Raw genomic sequence first — 20,004 nt, forward strand, 5'->3', positions numbered from 1 at the left:
CAAGTGTTGTCAGGCTTCCCTCCTGAGAGTATGCATTAGTACATTTGTGCGTTTTGGTTTTGGCTATGAAATTCCTTAGGACTATTTATTTCTTTTTCTGACATTAATACCTGGGTGTTTCTTACCTCAAGGATGCTTTTGAGCATCTTAGCATCAACTCAACATGTAGATGAGCACATGTCAGCCCACTTAGGATGACACCATGGTGGTGTCATGAGCATTGAAAGGCTGGGCAAGTACAGAGGATCTTCTGAGGGTATGGTTCCCAGCTTATTTCCTCTCTAGCTGTTGAAGAACCTATGTTGTGACCACAGACTCTCCTGGGTACAGTGAGACCTCCCCGCCCATCCTTCTGAGCAGACAGTGAATAGAAAAGGGCTGGTAGAATCACAGCAGCATGCTCACGAATACTATGTGAAAATGGATAATGGCATAACGATACTTTCATTCTGAGTCTCAAAACAAGAGGTTCTTCTTGACAGATATGCTGTGTACACTATAACTCTAGCCTGGGCTATATATGGAGAAGCTCTTCTTAGAACAAAAACAAAACAACAACAACAACACAAAGAGGTATTTCCTTGTCTCATGAATGAAGAGGCTATGGCCCACAGGACACTGTCCCTGCCTCTTGTTAGATGGGCCAGGTTTTGAGCAATACTCTATCCTATTTGAATTGCTTTCCTTCAGCCTTCTGCTCCTCTCTAGACAGGAGCCCACAGTGGCTTTTGCCTCCCCAGATTAAGCTTTTGAAAAGCAGAAGGAGCAGTCAGTGGTGCACTGAGCAGACTTGGAAAAGCAAATGAGGATTTGGGCACTGGCAATTTGAAATTTCCTTACGAATGAAGGGAGTAAACACAAGGGAGAGACTGAATTCTCCACCAGTTTTACAGTCATGTCCTGGGACAAAACAAAAGGAAGAAGGGGACGGAGGACCTAGCCAAATAACTTGTCAGTTGTTAGACTCTCCCCAGATCTCACCTTCGGGGATGCTGCTGTTCAGAAGAATGGGGTTTCCGTGTGAAGTGATGACATTCCCTTTGTCATCAAACTCAACCTTTAGATAGCCCAGGTATTTGCCGAAAGCATAGGCCTGGACCACAGGAACCTTCCGGCCATCATCGGAGGTGACTATGAATGGGTACTTGCCGGCAGGCACTTCTTTGGAAGGCGGGTTTCCTGAAATAAAAGAGGCAAAGTTGATCAAGTCAGCCTTGGCACATGGCAGGCCGCTGGCTGGATGACAGCGAGTTTTAGCTTGATGACTGGCCATCTGCTACTCTACATGGCTGGTCTTTCAGAGGCCCCGTGGGACGTTCGTCACTGGTTCCAAATGCCCTTTGGCATACAAATCCTGCCATTCTCCACTCAGTGGGCATTTACTAAGCTGTTTCAAAGTCTAGGGCATTGTGCCTGGTGATCTGATGTGGGTCATACAAAAACACAATACTGCCAAGATTATCCCTCTTCCATGCAGACTCTGTCTGTTCCCCCTGGCTGGATCAAGCCATTTGGATGGACTTCAGTTTTCCTGCAAAAGCCTCCTGCTGCTGCTTCCCAAGGGCTAGGGTTACAGGTGTGCACTACACTGCCTGTCATAGGGCGAATGTGGCTGTTCCTAAACACACCTGAGAATTCAGCAGCAAAACAGCTCTGTTGTTCCACCTCTGTTCTCATTGACAACTGTAAGCTCTAGAGAATGCCTTCATCTTGTAAGAGACCAACAAGCAAACACCTCTCCAGCTAACCTTTACATCAGTAAAGTTCTGCAGGCCTTTATCTCACAGGGGGCCACAGGAAGAACTCGGGAGCCTTGATCACCGAGAGGCCTCCTTGTTTGCCTGAGGGTCAGAGTGGCCACAGAAGAGGCATGATGCCCAGCATCTCATCACTTGCCAAGTTTAATTTCTTACCAGGACTTAAATTTATTTTTAAGCTTTTATTTTTGTCGGGTGTGGGCGATCATGTGTGTGGGCCCCAGGAGTCAAACTCAGGTCCTCAGGCTAGGCAGCAGGCATCTTTACATTTGTGCTAAGCCATCTCATGGACCTGTATGTTTAAGTTAACGTCACCTCTCCTTGATGACTGTGCTTCATTTGCTTTGATTTGCTTCTGAAAAGCAATCTGGCTTTGACTTTATAATCCTCCTGTTTCAGCCTCCCACATAAATGCTGGGATTACAGGTCTGCCCTAGTGCATGATTAATGATTCATACCGAATGTCTGTGGAAGTGGTATAACAGTTTGGGCTGCTTGGAATCAGATTATGAAATTGATACCCTTGGTCCATTTTATTTTTGTTATCCACTACACACATGGCTAGTCTCTCCTACCGGACGTTTACAGAAGGTGCAGAGAACTTCAGTACATGATTTATTTCACATATGAATCAGTTCGGAGAGGAGGCTGTGACTATAATTACATTTAGTTCTCCAAGCTTCCCACGAAGCAAGTCATGTTAACTGTACTTACAGACAAGAAGAGTGACTACCATAGCAGATACCCAAGGGCACATACTGGAATGTGATAGGGAGTTGACTGAAAACCAAAGGTGTGAGACACTGACCTGCCCTTTCTCTTCGGCCTAGAGCAGCCTGCTGTGGGTTATTCTCAGTGGGTAAGCTGGTTGGCACAGACCGCTTACAAAATTACATGCAAAGCCAGGTGTATACCTTTGCATTCCAAGCTCTTTCAGGCTCTTTCTATTTACCTAAGAAAAGGTGGCATGCTATGAAGAACTTACTTCTGCCCTGTCAACTTCGAAGACACACAAGCATTGCCAACACCAGCTTTACACAAGCAGGGGTAGCCGCTTCCGGTGTTAACATTCCGCTCTTCATGCAGATGAGCTAAGACGTGGCAGAGCCACAGGGAGGAGGGACACTACAAATCTAATCCTTCTCTTCCTCTTCTGTGTGCCTTTGGGCAAGGGTAGACCCTGCCCTTCACTGGAGGGACTAGGTATTTACAACAGCCTCTTCCTAACCTTGCCAAGGCTTCCTCTTCTGGGCAATGTTTGGAAAGCTGCAATATCCCGAATGTCCACAGTGTGGCAGAGAATCTCCTATCCAAGTGGAAAGGGGACTAAGGAATTGCAAGGATCAGGCATCTCGTGGTTTCTTGGAAATTAAAAGGAATGGCAAGCCAGACTTTTTGCTTTGTTTTGTTTGTTGTTTGCTCATTTTTTTTTTCCTCCCACGGAAATAGCGTAAACAGATTGTTAAAAGTTGGGAACCTGACAGTCGTGTCAAATGCTTCATTAGCTCAGCAGCACTCTGCAAAACCAGCACCCATCTGGTAGGGAGTACCTACTCTCCAGCTCAGAAGAGTCTTGATGTTCCTTTTCTGAGAACAAAAGATATGCCAAGGACATCTCACACAGGCCGCCAGGGAAAGGCAAAGTGCTTCCCTTGTGGTTGAGGTACTATCAGGGCTGGTAGCTAATCCCTGCTTCTGCCAAGGCCGAGCCCTCTTTACTCCGCCATGCGTTTGGCAACTCCAGGAAACCACTGGCAGGGAAAACAATCCAGGGCTTCATGTTTCCCACACCGTTCTACGCTATTCAGCCAAAGACCTAAAAAGTTTATGACTTTTTGCAGTGCTGGAGGTCAAACCCAGGGCCTGTGTGTGCTCGAAGAACACAACCACAGTTCTACACCTCCAGTCCTTCAGCCCAAGGCTCTTAACACCTAAAATATTGTCTCCACATGACATGACGCCACTCCTTCCTCCTTAGGTATGTGGCTTATCATCTTGGCATGAGAAGTGTCTATAGACTGTGTTCCAGTAACCAAGACAGGACTCAACCTGAGTGGCCGAGGTGCTGGGGATACACATGTGGACATGGTAAACCCTGCATTTCCCAGTACCTTGTTAGTGTCCAAAGGGACTTCAGCAGGGTACTTTCCTCAATCAAGGAATGGATGATTCAAACTGGAGTCTGGACAACTATCAGATGTAGTTGGAGAATGTAAAAACATATTTAAAAATAATATTGTACTTCAAGCTTAAGATTAATGGTTAAGTTTACAGAATACACTGAGTTCTTTTTATTTGTTATACAAATAAAAGCAGTGTTGTAGAATATTTGGAAAAAGAAGAAGAATATTTGGAAAAAGAAGAACAAAATTATTGATTCTTCATTTTTAAACTTCTGAAAATTTAAAGAAAATATATTTATGAGTAGCAATGGGGGGGGGGGGGAATTGGTGTCAGCGTACCCATTAGGAAGAAATTTTTTTTTTTCTTAGTAAAATTCAGTGTTCTCCAGAGAAACAGGACCATGTCCACATATATAAAGAGTGTAGGGGACATAGTCTCAGAATATAAAACTGGGGTATTTCTCTTAGACTTATATTTCTAAGCCCACTTCTGCTTATATTTTACCTTGATCCATCCCTATGACAATTTTTTGGGGAAGCGCTACACCACTGCCATCATTTTTTGTTAAGGAAAGCTTGGGCTCAATAATATGAAGAAAACTATCAGACAGTAATGACTGAACCAGGGAGCAAACTGAACCTGTAAGAGGATCGAGCCCTCTCCACAATCCCAATCCACATTCTAGTGAAAGGAAAAATGAAATCCCGCATGCCAGTCCACCAAACAGCAAAGTTAAGCAGGCCCGAGCCTCCATCCTGTGAAGTACTCAGTGCTCTGGGCCTGGGAGTTCGCAGGAGCTGACCAACTACGCTTGGATAACAGAGCTACCTGCCGTTTATTCACAGTCATTCTTTTCAGAGCTTGGCTTTCAAGAGACTCATCTTGAAAAGCAGTCTCACATAGGATGAGACCACTGACCACTGCTGTGTGCTTGCAAAATGATGTGGCTTTGCTCAAAAGGAAGTGAGTGCTGAAGCTGGGCCAGGCAGAGGCTATCTAAAAGGGCAGGAGTGAGTGATCACTGGAATGAGGAAGGTCCCTGTGCTGACCTAAAAAACACCCAGGGAGATCACTGCTGAGGCCACTGGTCAGACTGCTGCCCTTTGGCTAATTCTCCAGTGCACATAGTAAACCCTGGATGTCAGCAGTTCTTATCAAGTGCCTGGAAACAGTTCCTTGGAGACTTGTTTCTCTGTCCTGTGCATGCGACAAATGTTAAGGCTGCTCTGGAAAGACAAGATTATCTAAAGCCCAGCTTTCCTTCTCTCTCTCTCTCTCTCTCTCTCTCTCTCTCTCTCTCTCTCTCTCTCTCTCCCCCCCTTCCTTCCTTCCTTCCTTTTTTGGGGTGTGTGTGTGTGTGTGTGTGTGTGTGTGTGTGTGTGTGTGTGTGAGAGAGAGAGAGAGAGAGAGAGAGAGAGAGAGAGAGAGAGAGAGAGAGAGGAGGCAGAGGGTGGGATAGGGGTGTCTCACTGTGTATTCCTGCCTGGCTGGTCTGGAACTCACTATGTAGATCAGGCCAGCCTCAAACTCACAGAGATCTGCCTGCTTCTGCTTCCCAAGTGCTGGGATTAAAAGTGTGCATCACTACCCTTGCCCTGTTTTGTTTTGTTTTGGTTTTGGTTTTGTTTTTTTGAAACATGGTCTTATGTAGCCAAGGCTGGCCTAGAACATTCTATGCAGGGGAAGATGACCTCATACTCTTAATCTTCCTGCCTCTACCTCCCAAGTGCTTGACTTACAGGGCTGTTGCTACCACATCTGGCTTAAGACCCGGCTTCTTAAACTGTGTGTGGGTCATGAGCCCCTATGAGGTTGCATGACTGAAGGGAGGGTCATGAAAAACTTGGCAACAGTGAAAGGTTTCTGAACACACAATGACCAAAAGTTAATTTAAAATAAAAAATAGGATGGATCCCTATCTGGGAATGATTACCTGTCCTGCATCTTGGACTTCACTGTAGCCTTGATTCTGAACACATATGTACACCCTGCACCCTACATGAGATCACACCAGGCAGTGCCAATGAATGGTACCCGAGGCTCAGACTTGAGTCTGTTCTATGCTGTGAACTGCATTGTTGCTACTGTACATACAAAATTTTTTGCTCTTATAAAAACATGATTTTGTTATGAAAAAAAAAAGACTTTTAATATATATATCCCTGCCATCATTCCTAAGTACATAAGGAACAAGCTAGTCCATCTTTGGAGTTTATTGCATCAGAGCATGTTTGATTACAAGAAAAAATTGGTGTTTGAATTGCTGGCTTGAGTTTCATAGAAAACATTAAGTTAAGCTTGGTTAGGTCAGAATGTCCAACAGTTTCTGAAATAGCTCTAAACATAATTCCGCCATTCTGTACTATGTACTTATGCAAAGTGGCATTTTCAGGATGGATGATTATAAAATCAAAATATTGATCAACTCTGAAACATTGAAACAACATTGAAGATGCTGAAGTATCAAATATTTAGCCAAAATTTAAATCTCTACATAAAATAAGCAGATCCATCTCATTAGTATTTAAATTTGCTTCATCTTTAATAAATGGTAAAATTATATGCATGCCAAAGAATTATTTTAAAATAAGTTTCTTGCAGTGGTGAGATGTTCAGTGGGTAAAAATGCTTGGACTCCAAGCCTGAGTTCTATCCCAGGAACCCATGGTTGTTCTCTGACCTCACACACATATGCTCTGGCATATGCATGCTCATACCCACAAGTGCACATGTCACATAATAAAACATTTTAAAAAATAAAAACACCTTTGGCAAAAGGGGTTGATGAGTGGAGAAAATTTCAGAAGCTTTGCTCTGAAGGTACGTACTGGAGAGGTGAGCGGTGGCTGCCAGGATGGGATGTGACACAGTTGGCGCAGTATCTACTGAACATGCACAAAGCCCTGGGCTTGATTCCAAGCACTGCATAAAATTGGATAATAGTGGTCCATGCCTGAAACCCCAGCATTCAGGAGGTGGAAGCATGAGGACTACAAGTTCAAGGTCATCCTTGGCTATTTAGCAAGTTCTAAGCCAAGCATGTAACCCTATCTTTAAAGTTCCAGGACAGGCACCAAAGTTACACAGAGAAACCCTGTCTCTAAAAAAAGAAAAGAAAAATACCCCCCCCCCCCACACACACAGAACGAGGAGCCTGGGACATGAGGGTCCAAGAGTGGAATTCTGAAGCTGTCTGCAAATGACCAAGTCTCAGCCTGTCTGAGAAGTGAAGACGTTGAGATGGAGTGGAGGTGACAATCATTCAGGGGATAGGAACAAGATGCTGTGGGCCGGGGGTACTGAATCTATTGTTCACACAGACGTTCTTCCTCACAGGATGAAGGCTGGTGTGGAGAAGGAGATAGGAAATTGGGTGCTAACCACTCGGTGATATGGGAGGGTGCTGGGAAGCCATTGGTACAGTGATAAGAAGGGGCAGGTTGTATGAGCCCCACGGTTTACCATAGTAGCTTGCAGATGTTGAAAGTTCTACAAAAAAAAAAGAAAAAGAAAAAGAAAGAAAGAAAGAAAGAAAGAAAGAAAGAAAGAAAGAAAGAAAGAAAGAAAGAAAGAAAGAAAAACTTCCTAAAATCTTTGTGGGAGCCCGTTCTGGGGTTCCTCGTGGCTTTACCCAGCAGGTCCAAATAGAGGATGATCAGGACCACGGGCCTGAGTGCAGGTGTCTGAGATGGTCTGCACTTGGCTGTGCTGGGGGAGGAGGTCTTTTGCTCCACCCCTTGGCGTCTCTATAAAAACCCTGGACCAGAGACAGTCCGGGCCCGTTGGAATAGGTTCCAGGCCCTCTCGAGGCTATCCTTTATTTTCTATCTGTTTATCTCCGCAAGATTCTCCGCTATAAATCCTTCTATCTAATATTTCCTGCTGCTCGCACTCAAGAAAACTCTGGGAAGCTGTGGGGGTGGTGGGTAAACGCCCCACAGAATGGCGCCATGAACAGGGACTAAAAAGGGACTAAAAAAAAGGGACTAAAGAAAAAAGGGACAAAAAAAGGGGGGACTAAAGACAAATGAACAGGGACTTAAGACAAAGTAATAGGGACTAAAGATAAAGGAAAATAATAGTTTTATTACAGAGTTTTTGGTGAAAGTGCTGAGTTAGCCCTGCCAGTGGAAAGGCATGCCGGTGTTATGGAATATATATATATTTTTATGTATATTTTTTGGGAAGGCAGGCGTTTTATCCTCGAGAGAAAAGGAAAGCGGACTGGAAGGATGTCCGATGCTGCAGCGAAATTCTCTTCTGTCAAAATTTTCTATCTTCTATCCCTTTCTCAATTTCTGTGATAAGTATAAGATATAGGGTAGTAATATAGTTAGGAAAAACTTAGAAGTATAAGATTGTGTAGGAAAAAATAAGTAAGGCAACTAGACAGAAAAACTCAATTTTCTAACTTTGGGGGCTTTGAAAGCAAACTGGGGAAAAAATCTTTCTTTGGGCTTTACGGGAAGTAAAAAAGCTCCTCTTTGAGCTTATGGGGAAGAAAAAGTTTCCTATGGAAGCTTTTGACCTGGGGACAGCTGAAATGCCAAATCCAAGCGGCAGGAGAAAGTAATTTCTCCCTGAGGCAAAAATGGGGGTGTAAGAAGTCAAAGTTTAAAGTTGGGAAGTTTTGGGAGAAGTTGGTCTTTCTCCTGGAGGAAAAAAAATCTTTATAAAACTTTTCTTGGAAAAATTGGGGGGCAAAATCGCTCTAAAAAGCCTTAATCTTTCTCTCTTAAGAAACTTAAAAACTAAAGCCTCTAACCTCTCTCAGAAAGAGGAGAGTAGAATCACCTGAAGATATTAGTATGGGGACCACCTGTGATTAGCTCTAAGGGAAAACAACAAACTTAAGACAGCAAAACCTCTCTAAGTTCTTTCAAGCTTTAACAATCCTCCCTGCAATGCAGGAGGCAGGAACAAGTTTCTAAAAACCCCTTCTAAGCTCTATCTCTTCAACCTAGTAAGACAGTGGGTCAGAGTACCCTGAGGAAAATGCTTGGGGAGAGTAAGGGTGAAGAGCTCCAGAGAGCCCAAAAGGGCAGAAAACTTTGCCCGAGAAAAGCAGAAAAACCAAGCTTTTCTGTTACAGCTGAGCTGAGGCAGCAAAGGTTTTGAGTGAGCATTTCAGAATGAAAAGGTGCTCCTAATTGTCCAATGCAAAGAATCCCCTGAAGCAATGCAAACTTGAACATTGTATCCTCGCTTCTGACCAAAAACCCAGAGGCGACTGGCCAGCGTCTCTGAGTTGGAGTGCATTTCGGGGATACTAGGGTTCCTGCAGTTGTAAACTTCCTGGAGCCACAGAGCTGAGGCAGGAAGGTGCAGGACCCAGGGGAAGATTGCTAATGAACAAACAAAACTAAAGCCAGTGGGAACGGCACAGTTATCCACTTTCCTACAAGTCCCAGGTTTATAGGTCCACAACTGCAAAAAGAAATCTGAGAAAAGCTTTCCTATCAGAGTAAGGACCTTTTTGGGAAAACAGTAAAGCTGAACTGTGTCTGAAGCAGTCGTGCTGCCCAGTCAGAATGCTGTCAGGGGAAAGAGCCCAGCCAGGGCAGAACAGAACTATCCAGGAGTAAAGCTCTCTTTTCTGTCAGAGAAAGCACCTCTTTGAGAAAGCTTTGTTTCAACTGACTCCCTATGAGATGAGGGAGTGTAGCCCTGAGGGGTGATTGCCTCTGGCATAAGCTCTGTCCTTGAGCACCCAGACAAGCAAATGCAACCCACTGGGGGACTAGGCCAGGTGAAGCCCTGATGAGGCACAACACCTGTCCTAATGGGAGTTTAGAGATGGCAAAAACCTCCCTTGTTAGATTATTAGTCTGTACGCAAACCACGCAGACCCCGAAAACAAACGGACTAAAGCCCCTACCTTCAGTAGCAGGGAAAGCTGCCACTGTAGTGTCGGAAACTGTTTCTGGGGTAGAGGGGATAAACTGAGACCAAACTGGGAACTGTCTGGGAGAAAGACTCTGAAGAAACAGAGAAGGGACATAATCCTCCCCAGAAAATATGTGACCTGAAAAAGCTGCTAGAATTTGAGGCAGATTCGGGGGGAGAAAAAAAGCCCCTACCTCCAAAGGCAGCTAGCAGAGGTACAGAGCCGCAGACAGATAGCTGAAGCTCTGCATCTGGGGAAGGAAGGAACAAGCAAAATGAGATAGATCAGCGGGAGAAAATCTCTGAAGGAGCTATGAAAAAGCTGTTGTAAATGATCTTGTTTTTCACTGACTGGCTAAAACAAACACAAGCCCCAAGGAAAGTTGCTATCAGAAATGGCAGCCTCAATGCCGGCTAACGAGGCAGGTGTGGTTCTGATCCAGGGGCCAGTGTCAAATGAAGGAGAGACACCTGTTAAAGCCAGCTGAGGAGAATAGAAACCTCCCAATGTGCCATAGCTGAAAATGTAAAATGCTTGTTCAAATCTCCGGTTGCAAAAGCAAAAAACTTTGTTCAAACCTCCTGGGCAAGAATTTGTAAGCAAGTCTGGTAAAAGAGAACCAGTTGACTCTCAAACCCAAAAAGAACTATGGGAAATGACTGATATGGGAAATGATATAAGGGACTGATATGGAACTGATATTATTATGGACTGATATAAGGGAAATGCATTCTGGGAAAGGTAGTTTTTCCGCTAAAGATGGCGACATTGCCCTGAAACACTTTTGTCAGCTCTAAACTTAAAATACAGCTTTTAAAAGAATAAGGAGGATAATCATCTAAGAGTTTAAATGTCAGTTCCAATGAAAAATTGAAAGGACACGGAACTAGGCGCTTCGCGGTTTGGGGCTCTGTTGGTAAAATGCCTTATTTACCCTAATAGCTGTGCAAAGTTTTTACGGCAGTTGGATGACAAAAAGCTACCTTTAAGAGCAAACAAGTCACCTTAAAATCCTTAAAGCAAGGGAAAGCAGTTTATACACTGAACGTTGTCTTAGATATGAAGAAACTTATGTTGAAATTAAAAAAGTTCTTTGTCTTTTGGACAAACTGCCTGCCATGAGTAATTCCTTTGCAAATCTAATAAGGAGACAAGGAAACAGGCATTCAAAAAGAAATGACTGCTTTCTAGATGGGAAACAAACTTCAGAAAATCTAGCTGTCTTACAAAAGAGTTGCTTTACCTGAAAGTTCCTTATAAGAAATTAATGCTAAATATCACTGCTGCTAATAACATCAGGAGTTAAAGCTAATGAAGTGAAAATACTAAATCCTGAAACTCAAGTGAAATGGAAAGATCCCTGCCCGGGATTATGGAAGGGTCCCGATCCTGCGTTAATAGGGGGTCGAGGACATGTTTGTTTTTTTCACAAGAGGAGAATGAAGCTCGGTGGTTACCGGAGCGTTTGGTAAGGAGTGTGGAACTAAGAAAAGTCAGCTCCAATGACATTTCCTATAAAGGAACCAGAATGAAAGTGGCTCGATTAGTATTCCTGAGGTTTTGTCACTGGTGAATGCAAACAGTGAGGAAATAGAGTTCAGAGTTGTGCCGCTTTTGGTTTTACTAGCTTCTTTGGAAAAATACTTTATATATCACCTAATAGCTGTGCAGTATTGGCGAAGAGCTTTACAGCAACTAAATAAGATAATTTCACCCTCAGCGTGAAGTGAAGTTTTCAGAAGAGCATACCAAAAGTACTGCTGTAATAGAAACGTTTGTCTGAATTGAGGCATTTAGGGGAGCTATTATGAATTTGGGTGAAGGGACAGCCTCTAGTTAAAAAACCGTTTACCGCTGACAGTGCATCTCTGCCTGTCCGGAACTGCTGAGAGAACTCGCAACTTTGGGATGTGGCTTTGTCCTGAGAATGTTACAATCCCCTAGCAACAAGTATCACAACTCTATAATGACAACACTCACTAAATCCCAGTGCTTTATAACAAAGCTAACTATAAACTGTAAACTTTAGAAATGATGTACGTACTTCCTGTCTAGTTAAGAGAATCTTTCTGATAGATGGTGATAATAATTAAGAGTAAGAAGTAGAAAGACAAATATAAGATATGTGAGTTTATAAAAATTCTGTCTTGTTAGATCTGTGTTAAGAAATCTTTAGGTGTTTGCTAAGTTAGATATATGCTAATGGTAGCCTATATAAGTGTGTAAAATAGATCTATAGAGTTCCTTTAAGAATATAAGCTTGTAAGAAGTATCTAAGGTAGTCTTAAGACATGTAGTAATAAGCTTGTAAGATGCTAGTTGTAAATGTAAGTTTAAATAAGAAATAAGATAGAATGGATATAAGTATATAAGAATTAATAAGAAATATATTTGCTAAAGTAGTTCTATAGTTTCCTTAAAGTATAAATAAGTAGATGTTAATATGTTGTATATGAGTTTGTAAAGACGTGTAAATGTTGAATATGAGTCTAAATGCTTTGCAAGGCAAAAATGTTATATGTGAGTTTGTGAAAAAGTGTAAATGTTAAGTGTGAGTCTATTAATGTATATGGTGAAAACACCTGAGACATAGGAGATAGTGTCCTAATAGACTGCAAAGTAGGCAGTCTGAATGGTTTCAAAAGCTCCAGAAGAAGCTAAGAATGGCAGACGCCAGAACCAGCACAAGGCATCCGCAGCTGAGATCCGTGGAATATCAACGCTTACAGAAAAACCTGAGCTAACAGCAAAAACGGTGCGGTTTAAAATATTACTATAACTAAAAAGTTCTGTCTGTGAGAACAAAAGTTGCAGAGACGCTTGTTTGAACAAAAATTAACTGCAAAAAGTTTTGGTTGAAAAAACGTCTCTTCATATTTGGAAGTAAAAGCCTGATACCAAAATTCTTGTTTGAACTTTTTGAACTTAAAATGAGATAAAATTACAAAAACATTTTGGTTATGGATTTCTTCAAATTTGGAAGGCTAGTACCAATATTTATCATTTGAATTTTGGTACTTAAATGAAATGAACAATAGAGATTTCATTGCAATGGGACAATTTTGAGCTTACTTATAGTAATGACCTAGGAACAGTTTTCTGGAATTGGGTTAAAAATGGAACTGTTTAAATGAAGAAATGTATTTCTACTTAGAATCAAGATGCAATTTTGTGTATGCATATATGCTTTATTAATTGGAGATTTATGAATTGTTTTGTGGAACTGTTTATGTAAAAATGGAATTACTTATGAAACTGGTTTTGTGTTACAAATGGAACTGTTTAAACAGAAAAGTTTGGGTTGAGATTTTGCTTAAAAATTATAAAGAAAAGGAGGAGCTATGAGATTGAATTATGTTCGCAGAAACCTATTGATATTAATGCACCCTGGCTTTGTGGAATTGAGGAAATGTTTAAGTTTGATGTGAATACATGGAAGTTTTTCCTATGTTCTGTTAACAAGAAAATTCAAATGACTGAGTTAAAGTTGTAAGACGGAGAAAATTGTTAACTATATATAGCACCATATATGCTAATTCTAATGGTTCTGTTAAGAGTTTGCTTTGAGTTGTAAGATTGAGAGAATTGTGACTATGTATAGCAATATTTGTTAACCTGTTAATGGTAATGATGAAGCTAAGGGATTCTTTAAGTTTGTAGTCGCCTTAAGAGTTTTGGTTTAGAAAGGGCTTGAGGCAGCTAAGACTGCTGTGGTCACCTTGGACCTAATTCAAAAGAGAAATGCCATCTATATCATCCTCTACTCCCATACTGGGAGGTGTAACAGCTATGGAGATTGCTGTAAGCCATTAATAGTTATTTTTTTATATATTAAGAAGGGGGGACCTGTGGGAGCCCGTTCTGGGGTTCCTCGTGGCTTTACCCAGCAGGTCCAAATAGAGGATGATCAGGACCACGGGCCTGAGTGCAGGTGTCTGAGATGGTCTGCACTTGGCTGTGCTGGGGGAGGAGGTCTTTTGCTCCACCCCTTGGCGTCTCTATAAAAACCCTGGACCAGAGACAGTCCGGGCCCGTTGGAATAGGTTCCAGGCCCTCTCGAGGCTATCCTTTATTTTCTATCTGTTTATCTCCGCAAGATTCTCCGCTATAAATCCTTCTATCTAATATTTCCTGCTGCTCGCACTCAAGAAAACTCTGGGAAGCTGTGGGGGTGGTGGGTAAACGCCCCACAAATCTTGAACGGTAAATAGCCTCTGCATGGTTGCCTTTGTAGGGATAGTATATCAGAAAGGAGGGGGGTCACACATTCCCAGTGCTGAGCCCTTTGCTGAACTGCAGACAGAAACTGATGTCTGCACTTGTCCAAGACCAAGACTTAAAGAACCAAATGTCCAGTTCAACTACTGGGAGGCAGACAGGAAGCAGCTCCTTAGAAGTCTCTTCAAGAATCATAAAGACACTGGGTGGTGGCGGCACACACCAGCACTCAGTGACAGAGGCAGGTGGATCTCTGTGAGTTTTAGGCCAGCCTGATCTACAGAATGAGTTCCAGGATAGCCAAGGCTATACAGAAAAACCCTGTCTCAAAACAAACAAAACAACAACAACAAAAGCCCACAAAGACAGGACAGTCCTTGGCATGCCCGCTGCAGATGCCAACTTGAACTCATTTTCCTACTTTTTCATGGACCACTTTGTGACTTCAGGATGTAACGCCTTCAGAGACAGCATCTGCCTCTTGGGCTTCATTCCCTTAGCTCTAACACTTTGCAGGACTGGCTGGGAAGCCCCCTCCTCTTCACTGTGACATCAGGCCATGCCAGGGTTAGTGGAAAGAACCTGGACTGAGTTTCTCCATTGGGGGCGGGGGTAACTTCCGCAATGTTAGTCATGCTTCATTTAACTGGTAGGTGGTTTTTTTTTTTTTTTTTTTTAATTTGGGCTACATGGGGGTGGGGTGGGAACTAACTTAGTGGACAATAACAAGCAAAAAAGATTAAATGAAAGAATAGAAAACATCAGGGTGCTATTCAGGTGCTCTGGGGACGTTTTCCTTTGGATCGTGTGCATGTTGTATGCTGAGAAGTTTCTCACACTTTAAATTTTGAGCTGGGAATGGTGGCTCATACCTGTAATCCCAGCACTTGGGAGGCTAACATAGAAGAACTTCCATGAGTTTGAGTCTAGCCTGGGCTACAGAGTAAGTTTCAGACCAGTCTGGGCTACAGTGAGTTCTGGTCTCAAAACACAAAAGGATCTAAATTTTCATGGGCTGTATTTTTTAAAATATATTTAGTAAGTAACATTATTTTAGCTATTATTTTATTTATTATATATTAATTATATTATATTATATTATATTATATTATATTATATTATATTATATTATATTATATTATATTATATATTATATTATATTATATTATTTAGCTATTATTTTAGCTTCATGGTAACTTCATAAAATGGTTTGGCAGAAAATCACTTAAGCTTGTGTGTGTGCTTGTGTGTGTGTGTGTGTGTGTGTGTGTGAGAGAGAGAGAGAGAGAGAGAGAGAGAGAGAGAGAGAGAATGTCATGGCCGTATGAGGTCAGAGGACAACTTTTGGGAGTCAGTTTCTTTCCTTCCATTATGTGGGTTCTGGGGATCAAACTCAGGTCTCCAGGCTTGTACAGCAAGTACCTTTATCTGCTGAGTCATTTTGTCAGCCTGAAAATCTGTTTTTTTAAGGTTGCCAAAAAATTTGTTTAAATATGTAAATAGGCCTCATCTCCTATTATGTCCTTTAGTTGCTGTTTATCCTCAAAAGAGAGCCAAAATACATTTTCATGAAAACAGGTTTAATCTTGGTAATCTATGACAAAATGTGGAGTAAACAACCGAGACTCAAGTCAGTGTCTAAGAGACTGGAACAATCTATGCAGGAGTTACGGATAAGCAAGCTACAGCTTATCCTTAGATATCTTAGCCTATGTTATAGGACTTTAATGTCTAGGGCAATAGAGTTATGAGAACAAAACAATAATAGGTACCCTCCACCCAGCTTTTTGAGTTAGCAGGGCACCCCAATCAATAGCCACACAGAAACCATAAGGTAGCATAGATCAAGATGGTATCAGGGCACATTAAGGTGGCATGGCATGCCTGTGACATCAGTGCTTGGTGTCATACTATTGGAAGGGAAGTCTTCAAGTCAAGGCTAGCCTAGTCAACACAACGTGTTCCATATCAGCCAGCACTACATAGTGTGACTCATGAGTGAGACTCAATAAAAGCAAAACAAAACAACATAATGGGGGAAGAGAGGGAGAGGAAGAGAGGGAAGGGGAGAGGGAGGGGGAGGGAGAGGGAGGGAGAGGGGTGAGAGATCAAGAGAAGACAAGAGCCAGGTATGGTGGGACATGCCTACACCCTATCATTTTAGTACTTAGGGAGCTAGAGGTGGGAACATCAGGAGTTGAAGGTTAGCTTCAGTTACGTAGTGAGTTTAAGGCCAGCAGGGCTGACGTGGGACCCTGTGTCAAGATAAAATGAAACAAAACAACAAACAAACAGTAGAACAGCGAGAAAGGCAGGATATTCCGGCTGCTTGGGGAAACTTCAGTGTCCTTTGTACGTATCTGTATGAGTGCGCGCACACAAATCTGTACACATACCTACTAGATCCTCCTGTAAAATGCCATGCTTACTATGGCTCCCAGCCAAACCTGCAAAGGACCAAGAGAGACAGGAGAGCCAACTTGCTCCTGCTGTGAGTTATACACTTCTGATACTGCCTTGGAGAAAAGCTACAAAAACCCCCAGGTTTTGAAAGGGTCTTATCCACAAGGCTGGCACAGGATTGAAATAAGAGCAAATAAGTATGAGGACCTACCTGAGTCTGTTGTGGCTTGGCTGTGGCTTGTCCCCTTTGTGTTCATGTGGGGGAAGCTTAGTCCTCAATGGTGACACTGAGGGACAGTGGAAGCTTTGAGAAGTGTCTAATGTGAGGTGATGAGGTCACTGGGGCCATTGCCCTCGGAAGAGATTAATGCAGTTCTCCTGAGCCCAGTGTCAGTCCTGTGATGGGGAGTGGTGGTAAAGGGAGGCCACCATACACACTTGACCCCTCTGCTCATGTCCGCTTCCCTTCCTGATTCTCTGCCAAGTCATGATGTAGCCAAGAGGATGTTCACCCGAGACCAAACTAGTAGGTCAACTGCTCTGAGTCTTTCATCTCCAAAACTGTGATAGACTCCTCATTAGGAAGCCGACACATCCAGAGGGGGTCAGGTGACCTGCCTGCTCAAGGTCATCCAAGGGAGTTAGGAATGAGGACTTTCCACCCAATATCATGCTTCTTTTCTTTCTATAATTTGTACTCTATCTCATTTTCTGATTCCACATACAACATTCAGCATTTAAAAATACTAATACAATAGTAATAATGATGATGATGATGATGATAATAATAATAATAATAATAATAATAATAATAATAACTTCCAAACCAGATACAGCAGTGCGTGCTTATGATCCTACCTCTCTCCCAAGAAGCAGAAGCAGGAGAGTCACAAGGTTGGAGCTAATCTGGGCTAGGTAGTGACACCCTGTCTTTGAAAATCAAAGGCTGGGGATATAGAAGCTTAAAATATAGAAAGCTCTGGGTTCAGGTCCAAGAATTACTGAAAACATAAAAAAAATCTTTAAAAAAGTCTATCATAACTGACCTTTGGCTCAATATCAGTATTCTTTTCATTTTATTATGTGTGCTATATGCTTGTAGCACTGACTTGTAATCATGATATGAATGAATTCTTGAAATGTCTCGCACTAAGATTACCTGTCCTCATTCAATACAAATTACATTTATGTGGCATATTACAGCTTATATGCAATGTATATTATACACTAAATAGTAATAGTAATAGTTACAAAGGTAAAGAGAAAGAAAATAGCTCTCCTGAACGTCCTAGCTTGCCGAATGCAATGGAAACCATTACCTGTGTAAAGAAAGGTGTTGGAGTGTCCTCCCACCACAATGTCCACGCCTTTCACTTTCTGAGCAATGAGTTTATCCATTTCAAAACCAGAGTGTCCAAGGGCAATGATTTTGTTCACATTTAGAGTTTTTAGTTTATCTACTTCAGGTTGCAATGCGGTGACTTCATCTTCAAAGACTAAATTTGTCCCTAAAGAAGAAAATGAGTAAAATGGATATTAGAATATTTTCACTGTACTGTTTATACACCAACACACTAAGCATATTAATTTCTTATTAAAGCTCTCCAATTACGGAGAGCAAAATGTATGAATACATCTAGTACAAAAGCCCTGGCAAACAAGGAAAAGTTTAAATCAATGTCATTGACTGCATTCACCTAATATTGCACTGGGTTAAAGTTGTAGATGATATATATACACATTTATTTTTGTGTACACATATATGTCACAGTGTATGCATGGAGGTCAGAGGACAATTTTCAAGAGTTGATTCTCTTTGCTCACTATGTGGTTCCTAGGGAATGAACTCAAGACATCAGGTTAAGTGGGGAACACCTTTATCTATCTATTGATCGCTGTCATTGGGCCATGTATGATATATTTGCATAAACTCAATCTCACACTATGAGGATACTTCAGATATGGTTTGCTTCTCTCTCTCTCTCTCTCTCTCTGGTTTTTCAAGACAAGGTTTCTCTGTGTTGCTTTGCACCTTTCCTGGAACTCACTCTGTAGACCAGGCTGGCCTCGAAATCACAGAGATCTGCCTGCCTCTGCTTCCCTAGTCCTGGGATTAAAGGTGTGCGCCACCACCGCCCTATCTCTTTTTAAATCTAGACCATCACAATAACCATGCCAAAAAGTGTCTGAGCACAAAAGTATGGTGTCCACAACTACTTTTAATTCCATTGCTTCATTTATAAACTTGGAATATTCTGTCTTCAAACCTAAAATGTCAACAAGTAGGCTTTGAATGCCAATTTCAAAAAGTGCTTTTTACATTTATTTATTTGGAGATGTATCTGCCATGGCATGCTGTGGACATCAGTGAACAACCTGTAGGAGTCAGTTCTCTCCTTTTGCCTTGTAGGTTCCCAGGACTGAACATCAGGTGTGGTGGCAAGTGTCCTTACTCACAGAGCCATCTTGCTGGCCTTTGAAAACTAACTTAAGCATGGTAGATAACTACTCACTTGCAGGCAGGGTAGAACTGAGTGCTGTAAAGCTTCATCTAAATATTGCTGGTCCTGGGCTGGGGTACATACCTCATGGAGCCCACTCTGCCACTCAGTGCTACTAATGAGTGCCAAGGCTCTGGCTAGCACAGCCTGGGTATTTCTATGCTGAGACATGAACAGGGCCTTCCAGTCTGTAGCCAAAACTTAGCAAGTCCTTAGGTCTTACAGCTTTAGTGGTCATGAAGGGACCACAAACATGCTGTCCTGAAGTCACATCCAGCAGTTAATCTAGATGCCCTCATGTTAACTTCTAAGAACCAGCACTAAAATGAAGAAGTCCCAAATGCAAAAATCTCATAAAGAACATTCAAAATGTAAATCTGCAAAGCCCAGTATGAAAGTCAAGAGTTTTTCCAAACATCAGCAGACCACTAAAGATGCATCCCTTGTCCATTGCCATGCTCAGGAATCCACTTCCCTGATGCAACTCTTGAGTCCTGACTACATGCCAACTCCACACACATAAAGTATGGAAGATAAATCACAGCGATTTCTAAATCACTGGCCTGGCAGGGATGAAGTAGCTCAAGGCATCACTGAAAACATCAGGAGAGGCAATGCTCTGCCATCATTGTCTACTGTGGGAAAGTCAAGGCCGATCTGATTCTTGTCCACAACCCCAAGAGGCTTGGGGCTTCCCTGAACAGCCCTCAGCACTGAGTCTCTGTCAGAGTTTTTTTTCCCCCTGTGGCTGTGATAAAATACCCTGACCAAATCAACTTACAAGAGAAAGGGCTTATGTTGGCTCTCTCGCTCCCTCTCCCTCTGTCTCTCTCCCTCTGTGTCTCTGTCTCTGTCTCTTTCTCTGTCTCCCTCTCTCTCTCACACACACATATACACACACACAAATTTCATCACCTAGCTAAAATAAATTAAATGTGCTAGGTATCAACGTGCATGCTCCGACCACTAGACCTGGGAAAGCTGTGTTTTACTGGGGGCCAGAAGTCTATGGGATCTGCTTGTTCCAGGCTTCATTGAAATTTTGAACACACGGAATTAAGCAAAGCCACTGTTTAGTCAACACAGTCAACAAAGAAGTTCACTGAGCAGAGAC

General features: G+C 42.3%; 1 protein-coding gene across 1 annotated transcript in view; it reads right to left on the minus strand.

Moving 5' to 3' along the window:
* Nt5e (5'-nucleotidase ecto) overlaps nt 1–20,004 on the minus strand; it is a 51,368-nt gene that overhangs the window by 7,573 nt on the left and 23,791 nt on the right. The window contains exons 3-4 of the mRNA XM_006983707.4: nt 17,709–17,897; nt 982–1,179 (exon numbers count right to left, since the gene is read on the minus strand). Of these exons, the coding sequence (XP_006983769.1) occupies nt 982–1,179; nt 17,709–17,897 (387 nt within the window). The remainder of the gene's footprint in view (nt 1–981; nt 1,180–17,708; nt 17,898–20,004) is intronic.

The sequence above is a fragment of the Peromyscus maniculatus genome, chromosome 7 (genome assembly GCF_049852395.1).
Source record: "Peromyscus maniculatus bairdii isolate BWxNUB_F1_BW_parent chromosome 7, HU_Pman_BW_mat_3.1, whole genome shotgun sequence".
Taxonomy (NCBI): Eukaryota; Metazoa; Chordata; class Mammalia; order Rodentia; family Cricetidae; genus Peromyscus; species Peromyscus maniculatus.